Below are 19,196 nucleotides of genomic sequence, written 5' to 3'. Positions count from 1 at the left end.
CAGAGACGATCCCCTCTTGTTCTATTGCGGCATTAACGAGTGCGAGGGCCTGGAACCCTGGCATTCGCAGTTCGAGCACTTCTTCGCGCTAGCACAGATCGGTCGGGAAGCGTTCGGCGTAGAAGTCTAAGTCGGCCCGTGCCCCTATAATCCTCATTCGCGAATTAAAAGAACCGTTGCGGTACCTATATACTGTCAGTCAATTTTTCTTGTTCTTATAAGATAGACAATCTCAAGAGTCGAACCGGTGTTCTCCACTTTTGATGTATAACAAGACTCACATTGGCGTGACAGTGGCTTTATCCCAAGCGCGACTGACCAGAGATAGGCTGTGAAGGTCTCTGAGATTACATGCTGAACATGGCCTTTCCTGATCGAGATGTATTATCTCCAGCTGCGCAATGATACAATCGTATATTTCTCTCGGTAGGTGCCTGAACATGTTCGCTGGAAGCCGACTCTTTGCAGTCTCCGGTCGCTGTCTCCTGTGCCGTTCGAGCCCCCACGATGATGTCTTCGTAATATGTGGCGTTTCATGCCAGACAGGAGATGATGAGCTACCGAAAGCAGATATCGAAATAGTCGCGGGCTCGGATGTCGCTGGGTACAATTGTGGTTGTTGAGACATGGGCACATTGCCGTTTTTTCGGTCACCGCCGCGACATACGATGTAGGAGAGCCAGCACTACCCAACTGTTAGCCCACTCTGGGGTGACAAAATATCGCGTTGAGCGAAGAAATTGGCAGGATAACATACAGTGCAGTACAGGCACGAATTTTGTTGTCCTTCTTAGGTGTCAAAAAGCTCGAACATATTTGACACCGCGCGTTGATGCTGAGATGGAAAGACGGAAGGAAAGGAAATAAGCGACCAAATCAGCAGCTGAGATAACGTGCTACCCGTGAGGTTTCAGCAGTTGGGGTGGAATGTGCGCGCAAAGACATAAGATGTGTGCACAGTTTCAGTATAAGTGAGTTGCACTACCACACAACAATAAACTGTCCGAGATGCTGGGTCATATATCCCACGTAAGCCATGGATAGTCGCAGCGTAATGTCGGGTGAAAGCCAGTGTGGGGAAGATCTGCGAATCATATTTTAGTACCCAAGATGCTCCTTGTCGATTCATGGGCAATGCGCTACCGGTACGCCAAATCGCTTGTGATGGCCCAGCCTCGCAGCACGGGCAATGAAACTGAAATTGAGTGCGCCACCTTTGCCATAATATGGTTGAATGGGTGCTCATACTTTGCGCATACTTCCAAGAGATGCAGCAGTGTTTGACAAGCATTCGACATTCGTGCTGGTTCTCATGTGTTGATCCTCTGAATGGCAATTTTTGATAATCGGCAACTTGAGGAGCGTCATTTGAGAAACCCCAGTCTCGACTCACCCACGAAAGCCTCTGACAACGGCTGAAGATCCGGCCAAAGTTTGTGATTTGGAAGGCTGGAAAGTGTGGTGGTAAGTTCGGCATACGGACCCACATCTTCCGACCCGTTCGCGAATCGAAAGCTTGGACTTGATCTTCACCTCCACTGTTTCCCGTCGAACTGCACGTTACCGCCGTAGCTGAGGACTATCTCCATCTCCAATGATATGTTTAGAGGCAGTCAGGCGAGGAATTAGAGCGCACCGCGCGCAAATCAAACTTGTCGAAAGACATCAAATTTATCAACGTGCGGCCAGGGAGTTCCCGCCCGTTATTGCGACATGTCTTAGCCAATAAATGATGCACTTACAGGCGGCAACCAGATAACTTCCGAAAGGCGATCTTCGGAAGCTTGGAATGTGCGATTAGGCGATCGGTTCACGTCCCCGATCCTCCATTCGAGTCCTAGCACTCATCAGCAAATGCAATGATGGAGATGGGCTCTCACATGCATACCTATGTAGATGCAATCGCTTTCACGATCGACGAGCTGACTCGTCGACATAGGAAGGGAATTTGCCATAGATTAGCTGCTCGATGGGGATTCCGATGTGCGCTGAGTCCGGACCGATCTCAGCGTCCATACAGCACACTGTTGCCCGACATGGCACAGCGCCATAGTCAACGCAATGTCCGCGATATGGCATAGACCTCGCGAATGCAGGTACCCGTCCTGGTGAAACACTGGCTTTCCTTCGCGACCCCTGAGTTAGGCGTCAAGCCTCACGGTAAAAGTGTTGAAAGTTGAAGGCGCACCGGAGAGTTTGCCGGCAGGGCGCTACGTGTATTGAACCCAGAAGGCTATCGCACCCCATCGCCGGTTTACCGTGCGCAATAAAGCAGATTTGAGCTTCGAGATCGAAGAAGAATCCCGCAGGGCAATATCGACAAAACAGCGTTGCGTACATGTCAATAGCACATCCAACATGCTCATCTCGTACACGACTACCGAACAAACCATGATCACCGCGATGTTCGAAACAAATGATAAGATTCGTGGTCAGCACCTTCCAAAATAGCAACTCTTTCTCAAACCTGCCTCATCCAGTAACATTGATTGCGGCACTAAAATGTCGTGAATAACTAGCGTCCTGTATGCGCTGAGGATGGATGCTAGCGGATCGATCGTACCGACGCTCCCGGTTATGTACTTGAATGGCAATGATCGGCGGCTCGAAGCGGACGCGACTTTGATATCGCGAAGAGCACTGTGATGGATGCGTAAATGAGTTGTTCGTTTGAGATATAGCGCAAGAGGAAATGTGTTTCGCCTAGGGCAGATGGATGATGTCATTATTGGACTTCGCGGGAGGGTTTCAATTACAGCGATGTGTCTAATTGCTTGTCAGCACTCATGAACGTTAAGATTTTGGATGACGTACCTGATACTCTCCGCCACATTGATGTACCGAAGTTCTTGGAAGGATCTCATCAACATCACGATTGTTTTGGCAATGTAGAAGAGTGGTTTGCAGAACATATTAATCGAATTCGAAATATCACATTGGTATATTACTGCGCTCCGTATTCCTCATGACCATAATCATCCTTTCAGATTCAATTTCAAACTCACAGTACCTTTCCATGCCTTTCGTAGGCTCATGCATTCTTTGCTTTTCTCCGATATGCGAATCTCACACTTCTTGACGCGCTTACAAGAAGTAAACAGCAGCGGCACCAAGAAGAGCACCGACGCCGACAGCGCCGTTCTGGGTAGCAGAGCCAGTTGAAGCGGCAGGGGCGGAGCTGGAAGCAGCAGATCCAGTGGGTGTGGCACCGCCACCGAGGGTCTTGCTCGCAGTGGGGACACCGGACGTGAAGGGGGCGTCGGAGACGGATGACGCACCGCTGAAGGCAGGGGAGCCGGCAGAAGCGGAGGGGTCAGCGATGGAAGCGTTGGCGGGGTTTAGGACGCTGGAGGATTTGTTAGTTGAGAGATCTATGAGAGGATTTTTCAGCTTGCTTACTTGTCGATAACGTGGACGACACCGTTGGCGACGAGAACGTCAGGGGTGATGACACGAGCACCGTTGACAAAGACCTTTCCGTCGACAACGGTGATGGTCAAGTTCGCGCCATTGACAGTCTTGAGGGAAGTGCCGTTGGTCAGACCGCTGCTGTAGCCGACAGCGCCGGCAACGACGTGGTAGGTAAGGACACTGGTGACCTGCTCGGTGGTGAGGTTACCAAGACCAGAGCCGATGGCCTGGAAAGCAGCGTTGCTAGGAGCGAAAATGGTGACATCCTTGGTGGTGTCGACAGTCTCAACAAGGTTGGCGGCGGTAAGAGCTCCAGCGAGGGAGGAGAGACCAGCAGCGATGGCAGTGTTGGAAGCAGTCTCGGGGATTGTGAGAACAGTGTCGATGATGTGGATAACACCGCCGGTGAAAGCAACGTCCTAGGGCCGATTAGTCGCGGAAACGTGTTTGGATTTGCAATACACTTACAGCGGTGGTGACGGAAGAGTTCATGGCGAGTCCGCTGAAGATGGAAACTCCGCCATTGGCGGTCTTCGCACTGACGACCTGACCCCCAGTAACCTGAAACAAAGTTAGAGATAGCTCAATTGGGCATTCAGGTGCATATTGGTGCTGCTTACATTGGTGAAGGCAGAGTTAGTCAAGAGAGTAGGCACGAAAGCGCTGGTGTTGGTGATGGCGGAGGATGGTACAGTGGCGTTCAATACGTGGTCTTTGGGAGTTAGCACGAGCTAATGAAGTGATTGCTTAATTAAGCTTACACTGAAGGAGAGCAGAAAGAAGTCCGGTGTTGGACTGGAGAGCGGACAAAGTTGCGTTGTCGACCTTGGCAAACGCAGCATTTGAAGGTGCCAGAATGGTGATGTTCTGTGCGCTACCGAGAGCCGTGACGAGCTCAGGAACCAATCCGAGCACAGTGCTCAATGTGGTCAAGTCGGTCGAGGAGTTCAGGGCCTGTACGAGGGAGGGAGTGTTCTGTGCGAACGCCTGGCTCGCAAGAGCGAGGAGGGAGAGCTGCTTGACAAACATGGTGATGGTGAGCGAAGGTGGATTGAGATTTCGTGTAGTTTGAGTGTGGAGATATCCTGGAGATGCTGATGGGAGATTTGTCTCCACGAGGGCACGTCAGAATATATACCGCGCAAGGCTCGTTCTGACCGAATATACCACCGACTAGGCGACAGCAGGCATTGCCATGATTTCCCAAGCGCGTGTCAACAAACGCCACCTGCCCGCAGCATTGGATGACAGACAAGTGTTACACCCTTGCCCGATGAGTATCATAGCTTGAGCACGGTAACCGAGCTTCAGGTGATGCCATCGTACACTCTCCACTGGGCCCTGGACGATAATCGCCAAGGGTATTAACGAGCCAAACAATGACTAGACAGAGCGCATACAATACGGTCACCGTGGCGTGCTCAGAAGCTAGCGAACTTGGCAACCGCGTGCTTGGAGGAATTGAACGGGCAATTGAGGCTGTGTGCTCAATCTTGGGGAAGATTCACCCTTGTAATCGGCCGTCTTACGATGTCATACAATTTGGCCCCAGTCTTCATCTGCGTTCATGTCTCTTACTCTTCTGCTTCTCTTTCCGCCGCATCATTAGAGTTCCTTTGGCCAAGAGGTCATTACGAAACACTTTCAATAGACTTGAACGGCTCGCTTGACTGCAGAAACTGAGGTCCATTCAGATGCTCCAGGGCGCCGGTCGATCCGAATGCTGTGGGGTAACAGGCCCTCGTCTTGGCATACGCAGACTATTGACGCTTTGAGACTGGCCTGGAAGGCCTTGGGCGCGAGAAAGACTTGGTGGTCTTGATGATTCGATTTGTGAATCGTGCATTCTTGCAGCGGATCGGCGCGTATGAGGCTTACCTCCACCGGTTGATTGCGTTGCTGCGTTGGAAATCAAGGTCATCTTACTCTGATGTTTCTGACCTAGTCCTGAAAGGTGATATCTAGCTTGCTTTAGGTAACCGCTAAGCTGTACATGGCAATCAAGACTGAAAGTGTGCTTCGGGGTCGTGTCCGACTTCTACGCCGCAATCGTGACCGAATTTTTCCTGGAGAACTTGTCTGCAATTGCTGGGTCTGGTACCTGGAATTATGCAGGGCACAACCTAGCTACATGCGTCATACCACAGCTTCACGATTTCTTTCTCATCTCATCACGATCCTCCAACTTCTATTTTTCCATGCTGCGGTCAATGCGACTGTTGACCGTGCATGACTTGATACAAAGCTTCAGGCGCTGCCAGAGTAAGCAAACAGTCAATGCAGTATGTTGTGTCGCAGTCGGCAACCCACTCTCGGTCACCGGCTGACATATCCGCAAGCGAGGATATAAGCTGGCGATGTTCCACGATCCGTGAACCATTTTGTCTAAGCATCGAGCATACAAGGTGAACATGAAGATGAGGCAGTGCAGTGATATGCGCACCGGTGTAAAATCGCCGGCGTCATGTTCATCGCTCCCTGAACTGTCTCGCACCGTGCCGCCCATGTACATTTTCCACGAGCATCGGGAGCCGTTGCTCCAAGCACGCTACGGGGACCCACAGCGTTCTGACTTCTTCGTTTCGAGCGTTGGGGCTAACAGCTGGGGTACAATCCCTGACGTCGCTCACGCTTCGGTAAAAATTCGCCGTGTTTGCTAAGATGCTTGGGAGACTAGTGGGATGCGCGGAGACCGGCCAGAGCATTGCTGGCAACCTGCTGCGCAATACAATGGATACCTGCTTGAGTAACAGCGCGCATCGGATCACTCATCTTGAACGCGACTTTCGTGCTCTTTTGTGCTTTACATTTCATAGGTATGTGTCGAACATCATCTTACTTCAAGGCCAACATCTCCCACTCGTCTATTTGGGCGCCTTCCACCAGCTCTCCGTCCATGCAGCCATGAACGTAGCAGTCGCCAAACAGTCTGTATTGCTTGTTCACACTGCCCGGCTCTTGACGAGTCTTTCTCAGCATGAATGGTGTAGATCTACCGAGAAGGACAACCACAAAATGTCCAACCTTTGCATTCTCCCGCGCCGGAGTCAAGTTGCCTTTCGTAGTCACACATACTCGTCGTCCAGATGTACCCGCACGATTGAAGAATTGATACGAGAGACAGTAGGAAATTTGTCCAGGAGTCGGCATTTAGAGTCGTTCAATTCTGGATGTTTCCCAATGTACCAGAGAATGAATACGACAATATCGGTGACCTTAGCCCGTCGCTTTGGTGGCTCACATACGTCGCGGTCGCCCACAGGTTCGTGTGAAAATAAACTACCAGATTCTGCTGTAGTATGGGGTTGTCAGCGGGAAGTGCGTGCCAGAACTTGTTGAAGTCGTTGCCTTTCTGAGCATGGTTTGGGTGTTGAGCCCGCAATTGTTCCTTGATAGCAGGAAGTTGCCTAGTCAAGCCTGGGGACTTTGCATCCCAAGATTCACCATTCGCGAGGACGATGCAGTCGACAATGTGTCCTGCTACATCGAGAAGCTGGCCACGATCACGCACCTTGCAGCGAGGTTTTGAGTTACCAGAGGTCGAGCAAATTGGCTTGTAGATTTCGTTCAGTATCCTGATCCGATCTTCCACCCACCAGTTAACGTTATTCCAATCAGTTACCCATGAGGGTCCTGTCCAGACAACCGTGGTTGCATGCACCTCAACGCATTCTGGCCCGCACGTATTGACGTATCTGGATGCATACCCATTCAACTTGCGATACAAACGAACGGCGTATGCTTTCGCTTTCAAGTCATATCAAAGTGCGACGGGCGGAATCCTATATGTTGGCCCAGGCATACGATAAAGCCTGGTAGTCGGGCCCAGTATTGATGTTGGTGGCGAGAAGCTGACAACGTATACGCTGTCCCGTCTCATCGGGGTAAACGTGAAGGAGCCGAATATGATCCTTGGGCAACCTGTTGTATGTGGACTGGACTTCCATGGCACTTGCACGTTGCAGTGTTGACAGGCGTTGATGCCATATGATGGCGATTGGCTGGAAGACACTTAGTCAGTCTTTTGCGTCTCAGCTGAGCCCAATAAGCCGACTGGTTCGGGCTTCGTGCAGAGAAGACTAATGCACGTCATACTCATGTGACGGAACAAGTCGTATCCGCTTTGCGAAGCAACCTTTTTATCCTCTCAATTTGGAGCTTGGGCCAATCGACACATCCTGGACGCATTGACTTCAACACAAGACGTTGGCAAAGGTTTGCGGTAGGCGTCCGGTTATGTTTCGAAAGCAATGATGTCAAAAATATATGATGACAGTGCTAATTATCATCCCAACTGGCCCTCGTAAAAACCATAATGATCCAAATTCACACTATCGTTGTCATTGTTCGACATAAACGCCGTGGTATACTCGCTGAACAAGTCTGCCATGTTGGCGCCTGGCGCAAATCCCAGATTCTGCATGAATTGCGGCTGATTGTCCACATCGTTTGCGGTGTCTAGAGATGCTAGCTCGTCAAAGAAGCCTTCAAGGTCGCTCGGCATTTGCTGATATTGGAAGCCTGTCTGATTGGATGATGCAAGTTCCAGGATTGGGTCGATATACCCAGTCGGTGGGTTTGCTGGCTGCATATCGGCTGAGACAGGGCGGAGCGGGAAGGACTCGGTCCCCGCATGGCTTCCGGAGAATAGCTGCGGGAGGCTTTGTTCATTTGACAAGGGTCTCGTAGCGGTGCTGGCCTGGACCGTAGATGTGCCTAGCTTCATTTTCGGCCAGACTGCATCTAAAGCAACCTGTACCTGGACAAGGCGATCATGCACACTACGCCCTAGGGACATTTCGGTACTACGCTTTTGAACCACGCTGAATAGGATCGGGAGAACAGGCGGTAAGTTCCACCAGCCGATATCGGTTTGAGCGCGTTCAAATAGCTCTAGTGACCGCCGAAGCCATTGCTCAGACGAAGTCAAAACGAGGCGTGTACAATAATAAGCCATTCTCAGAAGAATTGCTGCCGGATTTAGGGTCTCGGATATACCCAAAGTATGAATGAAATCTAACTTGACGGGCAAGGAAGATTCCCAGAGGCCCAAACGCGTTAGCGCTTCTGCTGTGGGCTTGCGATTGTCACTTAGCAAGCTGATGAGATCCAGTATGGCGTTAAAGCTACTGAGAGCCATAGTCGGTGCTCTGGGTTGCTGACCTGTATCGAGGGCGCCGAGCCAAGGTTGCCATTCATCAAGGCCATCTTCGTCTATGCTTCCGAACCTTCGGGCTTCGTCCACGTGGAGGTATGGGCGTTGGCCAAGATGTAAAGCGATTAGACTATCTAAAAGGAAGCACCCATGGAGCACATGCTTATAGGTCGAGTTGCTGTCAACCAGAGGCTGGTCCATGACCTGGAGAGTGCGAGACGCAAGCCCCACGAGTAACCATGCAGTTTGAGGGGACGATCGGCTGAGGCTGACGAGAGCAATGTTAACCAGAGCTTTGACATGACCGATACCAAGAAGGGCCACCTCTTCCGGTATCAAAGATCTAGCTATCGCATACATCTCCTCCGGCAAAGTACGCACAGAATTTGGTTGCTTCGCCGAAATTGGCTTTGCCGTATCATGCATGCTGGCCACAGCTAGGATACTGAATAGCTCTGCATGGTGAGCTGATCCAGAGGATTTCGAAGAGAGAACAATGCCTCCAGTCGGATACGAATACAATGTTCTCAAAGCGTCCTGTTTCGAACAGATTGGCAACCATGCTTGACTGTAGGTAAAATAGACTTCTAGAAGTCTCCAGCTGTCTGACGGCAGAACTACACGTTCTTGCAGCCCTGTTTGAGAGGGACATGAGGTGGAATGTGGCTGACCCGGATCCTGAATTGAAGTAGACTGGTTCTGCGCTTGCAGGGGACTTTGAGTATTGGTTGACACGAGCGCAGCAGCGAAAGATGAGTCTTCTGCAGCTGACTCATCGTCACTATCCGACGATACCGGTTCTGACTGATCGTGCCTCGATGGCTCGCCGCCTGATAGAAGCTTGTCGACATCGGTATAGAAACGAGCTTTCCTCCAACGTCTGTGAAGCTTGTTCGACTCTTTTGAATCGCGACTCAGTAATAAAGAGGATGAGCCCTTTTGGGCCAACTGGTCATGCACTAGGGCTTCATTTTCCGGATCATGCTGGAAGAGATAGGCAAGGGCTAGCTCAAGAGCACGGATGTAGCCTGGCTGAATGCCTCTCTTCTTGACATTTGCTGTGTAAGTGCATGCTCTTCTAGATGTCGAACACGTCGAGCATGTGGGCTGCAATCCATTGCACTTTTCTCTTGCTAGGCGACATTGGTCACATGCTCTGGAAACCCTGGTTCGTTTGACAGGGTTATCTGCAGCTTGGGTCGCGCGACGTTTTGGTGCTCCTGTCGACATAGCATTGAGCTAATGGACTACCTCATTCGATGGCGTGAGAAAAAAAAGGCAAATATTCAACAGTTTCCCGATTGCAGGACTGCTGGGCAGCGGTCAGGTCCTGGTCGCAACACATGCGGGTTTGGAGAGGTTCACCACTTGCATGCCTTCATCGCGGTTGATGCGAGCACAGCTAATTGTCGAGAAGTCGATGGGCGTGGTTGGGGATCGGTAAAGGATGGTCTCAGATTGGTAGGGAAAAACACTCATCCGATCTCGCTTCGAGGCAAAGGGAAAGCGCGGCGCGAACCCTGGCTTCCACCCACGACGCATCTACCGCGATCTTCCCCACCGAGTCGCGCCATGGCACCACCAGAACTCAGCCTAGATATATTACATATCGCGATAATATGCACACCAGGCTGATTCTTGTTTTGCGCTCTGAGCGACTAACTCTTGGAGACCTGACATGATCGCAATGGCTTCAGCTGTAGTAGGCACGAAGAGGTCCTTCGCAACCATGAGCGGCGAAAGTATAGCCGGCATAGTCTCAACGCACACTCCGGGCCATGATGCTTTTGCCTCGCACTTGAGAAACGCTATCGCAGAGGCAACTTGTATGGCATCCATTGACGCTTCCGTTTTCTCAGCGGCGCTTTCCAGCTAACAATACACAGCTTCTCAGAGCTCAAGCGCACACTCCACTCAACGGAACACGCCCGCCCCAGGAGCACTACACAATGCCGACGTCCGCCGAAACTTCAAGCAAGATGCTTCGATTGTCTTGCTCGGAATGCGAGGAACTGGGAAGTCAACACTGGCTGTGATTGCATCCATTGCTTGCCGAAGACGAGTAGTCGACATCGATGCCCTCTTCCAGGAAGCAACTGGCTTCTCCACCGCGAGATATCGCAAGCAGTTCGGCGCAGCCAACCACAACTTGCGTCAAGAAGAGCTGCTCCAGACTGCATTGCAGTTGCATGACAAGGGCGCGATCATCATATGCAATGGAGGCTCCCTTGAGCGAAACGGGCAAATGCTCATGCAAGAATTTGCCAAGACACATCCAGTCGTGCACATCGTACGAGACCTTCATGAAATCCACGAATATCTTGGTGGGATCGAGCTGCAAAAGCTCAAGGACATGCTAGAGTTCACAGCACCCATCCTACGGCGTTGCTCAAACTACGAGTTCTTCAACATTGCGGAAACAGCAGCCAATCGCAATGCTGTACTCGCAGCCTCATCTGGAGCACCGGCTTTCCTCACACTAAAGCGAGCACAAAGGACGTTTCTCAAATTCTTGTCACTGATCACGACTAGCAATGACGCGCATGGCCCTGCGAGTACCACAATACCACCACTCGAGCCGGGCTATCCACTCTCCGATGTAGCGACGGAGCTCAGGACGTACACATGTGCGGTACAGGTCCCCCTTTCAGATCTGCTAGCGGAGGATGCCAATATTCAGAATCTCGAAGTAGGCGCCGATGCTTTCGAAGTCATGATCGACCCCGACTCTGATACATTGTCCGACATCAGCTACTGTGTCTCTAAAGTTCGGAGAAGCACTGTTGTACCTATCATACTTCATATTCTTCCCAGACCGAGTTCGAGCGATGGTCGTTTGAACTACTTCAGATGTGTACATCAAAGCTTACGCACCGCGCCTGAGTTCATAACTTTCGACATGTCAATCGGAGAGGAGGCGCTCACCGAGCTTGTTGCGGCGAGAGGGATCACGAAAGTCGTCGGGCATTTGCATTCTGACAAACCCTGGGCTGATGCTTTTTGGAGCTCGCAATATGATATGGCTGCTCGACTTGGTTGCGCACTGACTCGCTTTAGTCGTCCCGCTGAGACTTCCGAGGATGACTACTTCCTTCATAAGCTGAGATACGAGATCAAAGCCATGCGAGGCCAACCGATTCCATTGACGTGCTACAACACTGGGAAAGCTGGTCGTCGATCTCTATGCTTTAGCCAACATCTTGCGCCCGTGATTCCCAGCTCAACTAAGAGGAGCTCTGCGTTCTCTGCAAGGCTGCAGCGCAACCCAGAGATGCCTTGGGTCACTGCTCGAGAAGTGACTCAAGCTCTCTACGCCTCTTTCACGTTCGACCCGATGCAAATCTACATCATCGGTGCATCTCTCGGGTACAGTGTATCACCAGCCATGCATAATACTGCCTACGAGACGTGCGGGATGCCACACCGCTTCCATCGCGCGCAAAGCTCGTCCTTGAACAGCCTCAAAGAGTTGGTTCGCGAGTCAAATTTCGGTGGCTCAATTGTCATACAGCCGTACAAAGTAGAGGTCATATCGCTGACCGACTCGTTGAGCCAACATGCTCGAGCAATTGGCGCTGTCAATACCTTGATACCTGTTCGCAACTTGAAGGCCAACAACAGTATTCCTAGCGAGCTGGAGCTATTTCAAGAGCGCAATCAATCTGGACCAGTGCAGGCCTTGTACGGCGACAACACGGAATGGATCGGTATTCGTTCGTGTGTGCGACGCGGACTTTCTCCGGCAAACGCAGTACGACTCACAAGTTCCAGTCTTGTTATCGGAGCAGGCGGCATGGCTAGAGCGGCTGTGTATGCATTGCTACAACTCGGGGTGAAGAACATCGTCATCTTCAACAGGACCGTGAACAAAGCAGAGAAGCTCGTGGCCCACTTCAACCGTATTGCATCAGCGACAGCGGCTGGTACTGCCACCTCTATGAAACTACAAGGGCAGAACTTGGACTTCCATGTTCTGCAAACGCGAGATGATGCGTGGCCAGAGAATTTTCGCCAACCAACCATCATCCTCTCGTGTATACCAGCAGATCCGATAGATGGCGGTCCTGCAGCGCAGTTCACGCTGCCACCGGCATGGATGTGCAGTCCGACGGGAGGAGTGGTTATGGAAATTGCATACAAGACACTCAATACTCCATTGATGTTGCAAGTGCGCGAGAAGGGGTCTTTTTGGACATATCTCGACGGTCTTGATTTCTTGCCTGAACAAGCATTTGCGCAGTTTGAGCTCTTCACAGGTAAGATGTTCCCTCCGTCAGCTTTGTTCACCGTAGCTTACACACTTTCAGGAAAACGTGCGCCGCGACGAGTGATGCGTGAGGAAGTGCTGCGTGCTTGGAGGGACGAACAGGGCAATGCTGATCCAGAGATGGTGGAGAGGAGACTGAAGGCGATCGATGACCAGGAGCCGTGATGGATGGTGTAAGCGTAGATACCCAGCGTTTTGAAGTACAATTGACAGGCTCGAAATCTCCGTGGAAGCTGATATGGTGTACATCGCATCTTATCAACATGGAGGTCTGTGGCGAGAACCCGCGAACCACATCGTTGGCAGCGGGTGGGACCGAACGCCTATCCCTGCGGCGATCATTAGGGACACGCACGTGCCATGGACAGTCACGACGCGTCCGCCGAGTGAAAAACAATGCGATGGTGATACTTGAGACTTTGGTAAACATTGCGCTTCACGTTCATCTTCTCCATAGTTCTATTGCACGACCTACTATGCGCTCCCCGATGCAGTCAATTGCTCTTCAATGACGACGCGTCGACCCCTCCAGCCACTCGCCCCGCTCTCTGACCGTACGTCAAGTCATACTCCGGAGCACTCCACACCCATTTCCAATTTGCTTCACTCTGATTCATTTTGGATGTTTTCTCCGGAAACTGGGCATGACGCAACGTAGTCGCGTGCACCGCTAACACGACTGCCACTTGTAGACACCAATACGCGCCACACCCACATCACGACGGCCCAAAGCGATGCTGCCATGGAGGAACAAGAAGATATACAGGACCTGAGCTCCCAGGACGCAGATGACGACTTTGAACGACGCATGATACAAAATGCGCGCGACGAACGGCGATTGAAGGAGGCGCTGCACAGCAGCAGCAGAGTGCACGCCTTCAGAAAAGCGCGGACACAACCACGCGTCGGCCTGACCTTGGACAACCTCGAGCGGAACAATGCGCGCAACCATGCCGTCACCGAAACGAATGCGCACGTGAAGTTCCAAAGTCCTCCCAGCAGCAGCGGCTCGGCGCGCTCCGATCCTGCCATCCACGCGCCGGCCGGATGGGGCAGGAAGAGCAGGTCGAACCGCAACTGGATGAGAACAATCACATACGATGAGCAAGCACAGACGCCCCCACCCGCAGACGAAACGGTGAATGGCCTCTACGATGACCACATGGACGACGACCGCGCACGACCGTCCATCGAGGACAGTCCGCTGTCGCATAAGAGCACGCCGCGCCATGATCGCTCTGCCGAATGGGACCTGACTTTTGAGCTGAACGAAGCTTCTATTATTGCTTCTACGCCGTACATACCACGAAATACTATGCTAGACGACATACGACAGAGAGAGGCGGAGAGTTTGAAGGTGGAAACTGTACCAGAGAGCCCGTCAGAAAGCACGCGCCGCCCGCAATTACCACCACCTTCGAAGGATGCAGATATTGCGGAACCTCCAGCGCAGGGATCATCATCACCTGGGAAGCGCCTACGGACGAGAACGAATTCGTGGCAGGCGATTGGAAAGTCGCAGCCAGTCACTGGCACTGGCAAGGAAACTTCGCCTGTAGCCGTGTACAAGACGAGCACCGAGACTGTGAGCGTGTGGGAACAAGAGGCGGTTTCGGGGACAAGATCACGGCCGTCAAGACCGTTGCGACACCGCAGAGAGGACTCACAGGACCTGCTTCGACGGCTAGCGAGGGCGTCGAATACTCCAAGCCCAGGACGGTCAGAAGCGTCACGCCCTCAAACTGCGCCAGCAAGCCAGTTGAGCAGCGCATCACAGCCCATAGCGACCGAATCACGGCCGGCTTCGGCTCATATCGAGCAGCATACATACAAACAGGAGCCGGAACCAGAAACGCCCACTGAGCCTGTATCAGCTGCGCATCAGCAGGAGCAAGAGGAGGAAGCAAAGGATACGTCGAAAGAGCCTATGGCGCCTTCAGTACCAGTGCCAGGGAGGAAAGTAGAGGACGTTGATGTCACACCAATGCCAACAGAGCGACGGCCACTCGAGGCCAAAACACCAGTAGTGACGGGCGCTTGGGTGGACACTCCAGGGCCTCGGACCATACGGAAGCACATCAGCATCGCTCGATCGCCGTCACAGTCACCGAAGAAGAGCTCGCCACAGAAGAACAGAAGTCCTCAGAAGTCCAAGGCATCTGCAGTAGAAGAAGTTGTCGAGGCTCCAGTCCCCGAAGCAGTCCGGCCTCAGCTTCCTAGATCCGCATTACAAGCCCTCGTCCAGGAAGCCAAGGCGCACGGCAGGCGAGAATCAGCGGACTTTGGCGACTCAACAATCAATTCACTCGAGGACCTGATTTCATCACCGCCCGAGGGCGAACTCGACGAAGACACTCTCCTCGGCCTCCAACTCCCCACGATCACACCCCGCAACGACGCCGAACGACAACGCCAGCAAGAACTACTGCACCTCCACCGCATGAACGACCGTCTGCGCGCTGCCCGAACCAGCATCAGAGACGCCAGCCGGGGCATGAAGCGCGTGGAAGACCGCGTCGAGCACAGCGAAGAACTCACTGACGGCGAGAAATCCATCCTCTCCTGCCCGTGCGCTGCATCCGGCCACCACTCCTCCCTCCTCCAAAAATTAAAACAACTTTTTTGGAACCCAGCACTCAAGAGCAAACGAGCGGGTACTAGTTGGCGCACACTCGGCGGCCTCACGACACTAAGCATCCTACTCCTGATATTATTCACATGGTGGGTCAGCGAGGAAATCGCATGCGAAATGTACTGTCAGCACCCGTATGCAAACTTCTCGCCGTATCGCTTCTCGGTGAATGAAAACGCCCCGCGCTTTCCGTTCGTGATCCCGACGCTCGTGTCTCGGAACTTATTTTGGTGGATGCCAAGTCCGGTGTGGAGTGGATATGAGGCTGCTGCGGCATTGCAACAAGGCGCGAGGAGTACGGCGGCGGCGTGGGAGGCGCGCAGCCATGTCGCTGAGGAAGTTGTGTGGGATCAGAGTATGTTGAGGGATGAAGTTATTCGATAGCCTACCATGGTTTTGTTTTTGGGTCAGCGAGGTGTTTTGGTGTATCATTACTATGGACCCAGGGCAGGTGTTTGGATATTCAACGAGAGAAATCTGCATGGTTGATACGAATCAATATTTCACATATTTCAAACATCCAAGATCGACTTGCCTTTACTTCTTTCTGGTGGGGACAGGGTTACCTTGTGAGCTGACGACTTCGACTCAACTTGCGGGCCTTTTTTTCACATGTGCGTTCGAACTCTTGGTAGACCCCCTCCATCTCATCTCACACGCGCAAATCGCACGCGACACGCGACGCGCGACCCTGGTAAATTGCACACCCCATGGCGTTGAAGATCTAGCGATTCGATAGCTCGCACGTCTAGCAAAAGACCTGGCGTCCGCAAGGTCGATAGACGGCGCAACTTTGACAGATCTGAGCCCTGTGTGTAATTTGCCAACGAACCTTGGCCCTTCCACTCCGGAAGCTGAGGGAAGCAGCCCCCATGATGCTATTGGACCTCGATGTCCATGTAACATGCTGAGTGCACGCCTTCTCGCTAGGCGCTGCCCAGATGTAAGCGCAGACCCGCTGTTCATTGGTCCCGCCCCTCCATCCTCGAACGTGAGACACCCAACTGAAACCCCCCCTGATTGGTTTCAAACTCCGCAGACCTTCACGTCGCAGTGAGGTTAATTTGGGCGTTCAGGCGCGCAGCGTTTGATGGCCGACATGGGGGGAGATGAGACATGCAACACGGCGGGAAGCGTGACGGGTATTTGGGGGCTCGAGGCCCCCCGGTGTTGGACGTTAGTAAAAAGTTGGTTGTTACACTGCCTCGATTTTTCCAACTTGCGCCATCGCACGGCAGAGATACTGCTGCGGACTGATAAGAGGAAGAGAAAGCTGTGGTGGGAAGAAAAAGAGTTCCTTGCTTGAGGGCAGCACGACTATATTATCATCCATTATTTCTACTTGTATTCATACATCTACCCTTCTCTCTATACCGAAATATCCTCATCACACATCAGCCATCATGTACGGCTCCTTCCTCCTGTTCCTGCTCGACCCCACCTTCTGGTCACGCCTGGGCTTCCTAATCTCCTACATCGCGACCTCGCTCATCGCCGTCGAAGTCTTCCGCCTGATCTGCACCGACGCCAACAAGCGGGACGTCGAGAAGTTTCTCGAGAGCTACAGCAAGCAGCGCGCCAGGACAGTGTCGCCGCCGCGAAGGAAGAATGTGCAGTTGGAGCGGGAGATTAGTGTGAATATCGATGAGTTGGAGAGTGTGGTGATGGAGGCGCCGAAGATGGACAGGCCTGTGGAGAGGAGTGTGCGTGCTGCTGTCTCGCCCGACTCCGATAAGATCGAAAGAAGGAAGAGAGCGACGTCCTCGGCTAGTCGGGCTCATGCGGAGAGGACGGCGTCGCCTACGCCTGTTCGCAAACTCAGGAAGCGCAGTGATACCCTTACCTCTACGGGTAGCTCTGAGTCGAAGCGCGTGTCGAGGAGGCATCGCGAGGCGTCTCCGGCGTCCGAGGTGGCGGAGTCGAGGCATGGAAGCCCACGCCCAAGGAGTAGGGAGGATAGGGAGAAGAGGTCGTCGGGCTTGGGATTGGGGAAGTTGATCAGAGGGAAGGTGTGAGGAGGGGCAGAGGATGAGCTACGATATTACGACTTCATGGCTGTTGGACAGCTACAGCGCTACTACGACGAGGAACCTGGCAGGACCGGTACCATACAAACGCCGATTCGGGTCGGTGGGTGTGCTGTGTCGCCAGGGCAAGGCGTGTTGGGAAAGCACAAAGACCTCAAGTCGAACGCAACATGAGAAGTATGAAGTAAAGGATGTCGAGATCTATTACTCGCTTCGAGAAGTGTACATGGGTATCAATGCAATGCAAAGCCAATATCCACAAACCATATCTACATTCCGGGCATGTTCCCTCCTCCAATAAAAAGTGCTGAATGCTTCCCAATCCACGCCCTCCGCTTCAAACATCTTCTTCGTCTTCTCCGCAGTCTCTGCCTGCTTCTCCTGAGTGAAGCCTCCTGGCGCGTTACTCTCGAACTGCACCAGCTCGACCCACTTGAAGAACAAACTCTCCTTGCCCATGGCCGTGAGCTTGTCCTTGAACGCCATGAGTTTGTTCCTCGCCTCCGTCTCCGACTCTTCGCCCTCTGCTTCCGAGCAATCCCACATCGCCCACTGCCCATTCTCCACCTCCGCCTTCAAATCGCCCACATACACAAACACGGCTTTTCGCAGCTTATCCATCGTAACCGTCTTCCGATCTACCAGTTGCGTCGCCGCAATCATGCCATAGAAATCCAAATCAAAGTCCGCATCCATGAGCAAATACCCCGTCTTCTCCCTGAGCCTCGCCTCATCCAGCGCGGGCAGTATCCTCGTCTTGAAAAACGGACTATCCTCCCCCGCCTTCCCCGAACTCCCCTCCTCCAAGCCCAACAGATCCTGGCCTCCCCAACCGCGACTCTGCCTAATCACCACCTCCTGATCGCGAAACCCGACCTTCCACCGCCACCACACGGGATTACCCGGGAGTTCGAGGAAGAAGGACCACGGCCAGGGTCCGACAATTCTGAACAGCAGGAAATCCAGCATGAAGCTTAACATGCGCTTAAACACCTTCCACGCCATACTGCCCCACGTTTCTTGCGTCCAGTATATTGTTGTTTCATTGAGGTTGCCCATGACGGAGAGGATGATGCGCGCGTAGTAAGGTAGGATGTAGTATGCGCGCAGGGCAAGGATCAAGGTTATGGCTAGGTTGAGGATGACGGGTACGCTGAAGATGCGCTTTTTGAACCATGCCGGGTGCGTGTCGATGTGCGTTATGTAGACGGTGTCGCGGCTGAAGGTGGAGAGGAGGGAGGAGAGCTCGGCGGATGCGGGGGTGAAGGGCGAGGGAATGGTGGATTTGGAGGGTTTAGAGGCCTTGACAACGGCGCGTTGTTTGGGTTTTGGCGGCATTGTGAGGGCGTAGGCACTGTGAAGGCGGCGTGGGTTGGGGAGGCTACTTTGATATACAGGTCGTGTCCATGCAAGTGCGGCGGTTCCTTCGTCAATCGGTGAATAAGACGCCAGTTGTAGCCTTTGGGTAGTTGTGGAGTATGCTCAGATGTACTGATTGTTGTGGTGGTGAAGGGTGAATCTGTCATGGTGGAGTGGAATTGAAGCTCAAGCTTCGGTGCCGAAGTTTCTCCGACACAGACATGGGGAAGTCTCAAATGCCATGCAAGTCCAACAGCTTGCGAACACACGTGACATACCCCTTCTTCTTCGCTACCACTGGACACAATGCATCGCGTTACGCTATTTCAGGTACATGCGCGGAGC

The 19,196-nt window shown here is 52.7% G+C and overlaps 9 protein-coding genes across 9 annotated transcripts; 3 read left to right on the top strand and 6 right to left on the bottom strand.

Moving 5' to 3' along the window:
* Positions 1-1,529: 1,529 nt before the first annotated feature.
* On the bottom strand, positions 1,530-1,955 carry SNOG_07945 (hypothetical protein; the record flags this gene model as incomplete). Its single annotated transcript, XM_001798219.1, has 3 exons — positions 1,530-1,589; positions 1,743-1,837; positions 1,889-1,955. 3 exons carry the CDS (start codon positions 1,953-1,955, stop codon positions 1,530-1,532), a joined length of 222 nt encoding a protein of 73 aa, XP_001798271.1.
* Positions 1,956-3,084: 1,129 nt separating this feature from the next.
* SNOG_07944 (hypothetical protein) lies at positions 3,085-4,440 on the bottom strand (the record flags this gene model as incomplete). Its single annotated transcript, XM_001798218.1, has 5 exons — positions 3,085-3,346; positions 3,400-3,830; positions 3,880-3,972; positions 4,032-4,123; positions 4,173-4,440. The coding sequence occupies 5 exons, from the start codon at positions 4,438-4,440 to the stop codon at positions 3,085-3,087; spliced, it is 1,146 nt and encodes a 381-aa protein (XP_001798270.1).
* Positions 4,441-6,175: 1,735 nt separating this feature from the next.
* Positions 6,176-6,561, bottom strand: SNOG_07943 (hypothetical protein; the record flags this gene model as incomplete). The annotated part of the gene is made up of 2 exons (XM_001798217.1): positions 6,176-6,212; positions 6,251-6,561. 2 exons carry the CDS (start codon positions 6,559-6,561, stop codon positions 6,176-6,178), a joined length of 348 nt encoding a protein of 115 aa, XP_001798269.1.
* A 10-nt stretch (positions 6,562-6,571) lies between these two features.
* On the bottom strand, positions 6,572-7,358 carry SNOG_07942 (hypothetical protein; the record flags this gene model as incomplete). Its single annotated transcript, XM_001798216.1, has 2 exons — positions 6,572-7,106; positions 7,216-7,358. 2 exons carry the CDS (start codon positions 7,356-7,358, stop codon positions 6,572-6,574), a joined length of 678 nt encoding a protein of 225 aa, XP_001798268.1.
* A 338-nt stretch (positions 7,359-7,696) lies between these two features.
* On the bottom strand, positions 7,697-9,796 carry SNOG_07941 (hypothetical protein; the record flags this gene model as incomplete). Its single annotated transcript, XM_001798215.1, has 1 exon — positions 7,697-9,796. The coding sequence occupies one exon, from the start codon at positions 9,794-9,796 to the stop codon at positions 7,697-7,699; it is 2,100 nt and encodes a 699-aa protein (XP_001798267.1).
* A 772-nt stretch (positions 9,797-10,568) lies between these two features.
* SNOG_07940 (hypothetical protein) lies at positions 10,569-13,054 on the top strand (the record flags this gene model as incomplete). The annotated part of the gene is made up of 2 exons (XM_001798214.1): positions 10,569-12,822; positions 12,874-13,054. 2 exons carry the CDS (start codon positions 10,569-10,571, stop codon positions 12,996-12,998), a joined length of 2,379 nt encoding a protein of 792 aa, XP_001798266.1. The 3' UTR covers positions 12,999-13,054.
* A 521-nt stretch (positions 13,055-13,575) lies between these two features.
* On the top strand, positions 13,576-15,849 carry SNOG_07939 (hypothetical protein; the record flags this gene model as incomplete). The annotated part of the gene is made up of 1 exon (XM_001798213.1): positions 13,576-15,849. One exon carries the CDS (start codon positions 13,576-13,578, stop codon positions 15,847-15,849), a length of 2,274 nt encoding a protein of 757 aa, XP_001798265.1.
* A 1,019-nt stretch (positions 15,850-16,868) lies between these two features.
* SNOG_07938 (hypothetical protein) lies at positions 16,869-17,416 on the top strand (the record flags this gene model as incomplete). The annotated part of the gene is made up of 2 exons (XM_001798212.1): positions 16,869-17,166; positions 17,334-17,416. 2 exons carry the CDS (start codon positions 16,869-16,871, stop codon positions 17,414-17,416), a joined length of 381 nt encoding a protein of 126 aa, XP_001798264.1.
* Positions 17,417-17,696: 280 nt separating this feature from the next.
* On the bottom strand, positions 17,697-18,830 carry SNOG_07937 (hypothetical protein; the record flags this gene model as incomplete). Its single annotated transcript, XM_001798211.1, has 1 exon — positions 17,697-18,830. The coding sequence occupies one exon, from the start codon at positions 18,828-18,830 to the stop codon at positions 17,697-17,699; it is 1,134 nt and encodes a 377-aa protein (XP_001798263.1).
* Positions 18,831-19,196: the final 366 nt, after the last annotated feature.

Source organism: Parastagonospora nodorum (genome assembly GCF_000146915.1).
Source record: "Parastagonospora nodorum SN15 chromosome Unknown scaffold_12, whole genome shotgun sequence".
Taxonomy (NCBI): Eukaryota; Fungi; Ascomycota; class Dothideomycetes; order Pleosporales; family Phaeosphaeriaceae; genus Parastagonospora; species Parastagonospora nodorum.
This window is presented reverse-complemented; position numbering and strand designations above follow the sequence as displayed.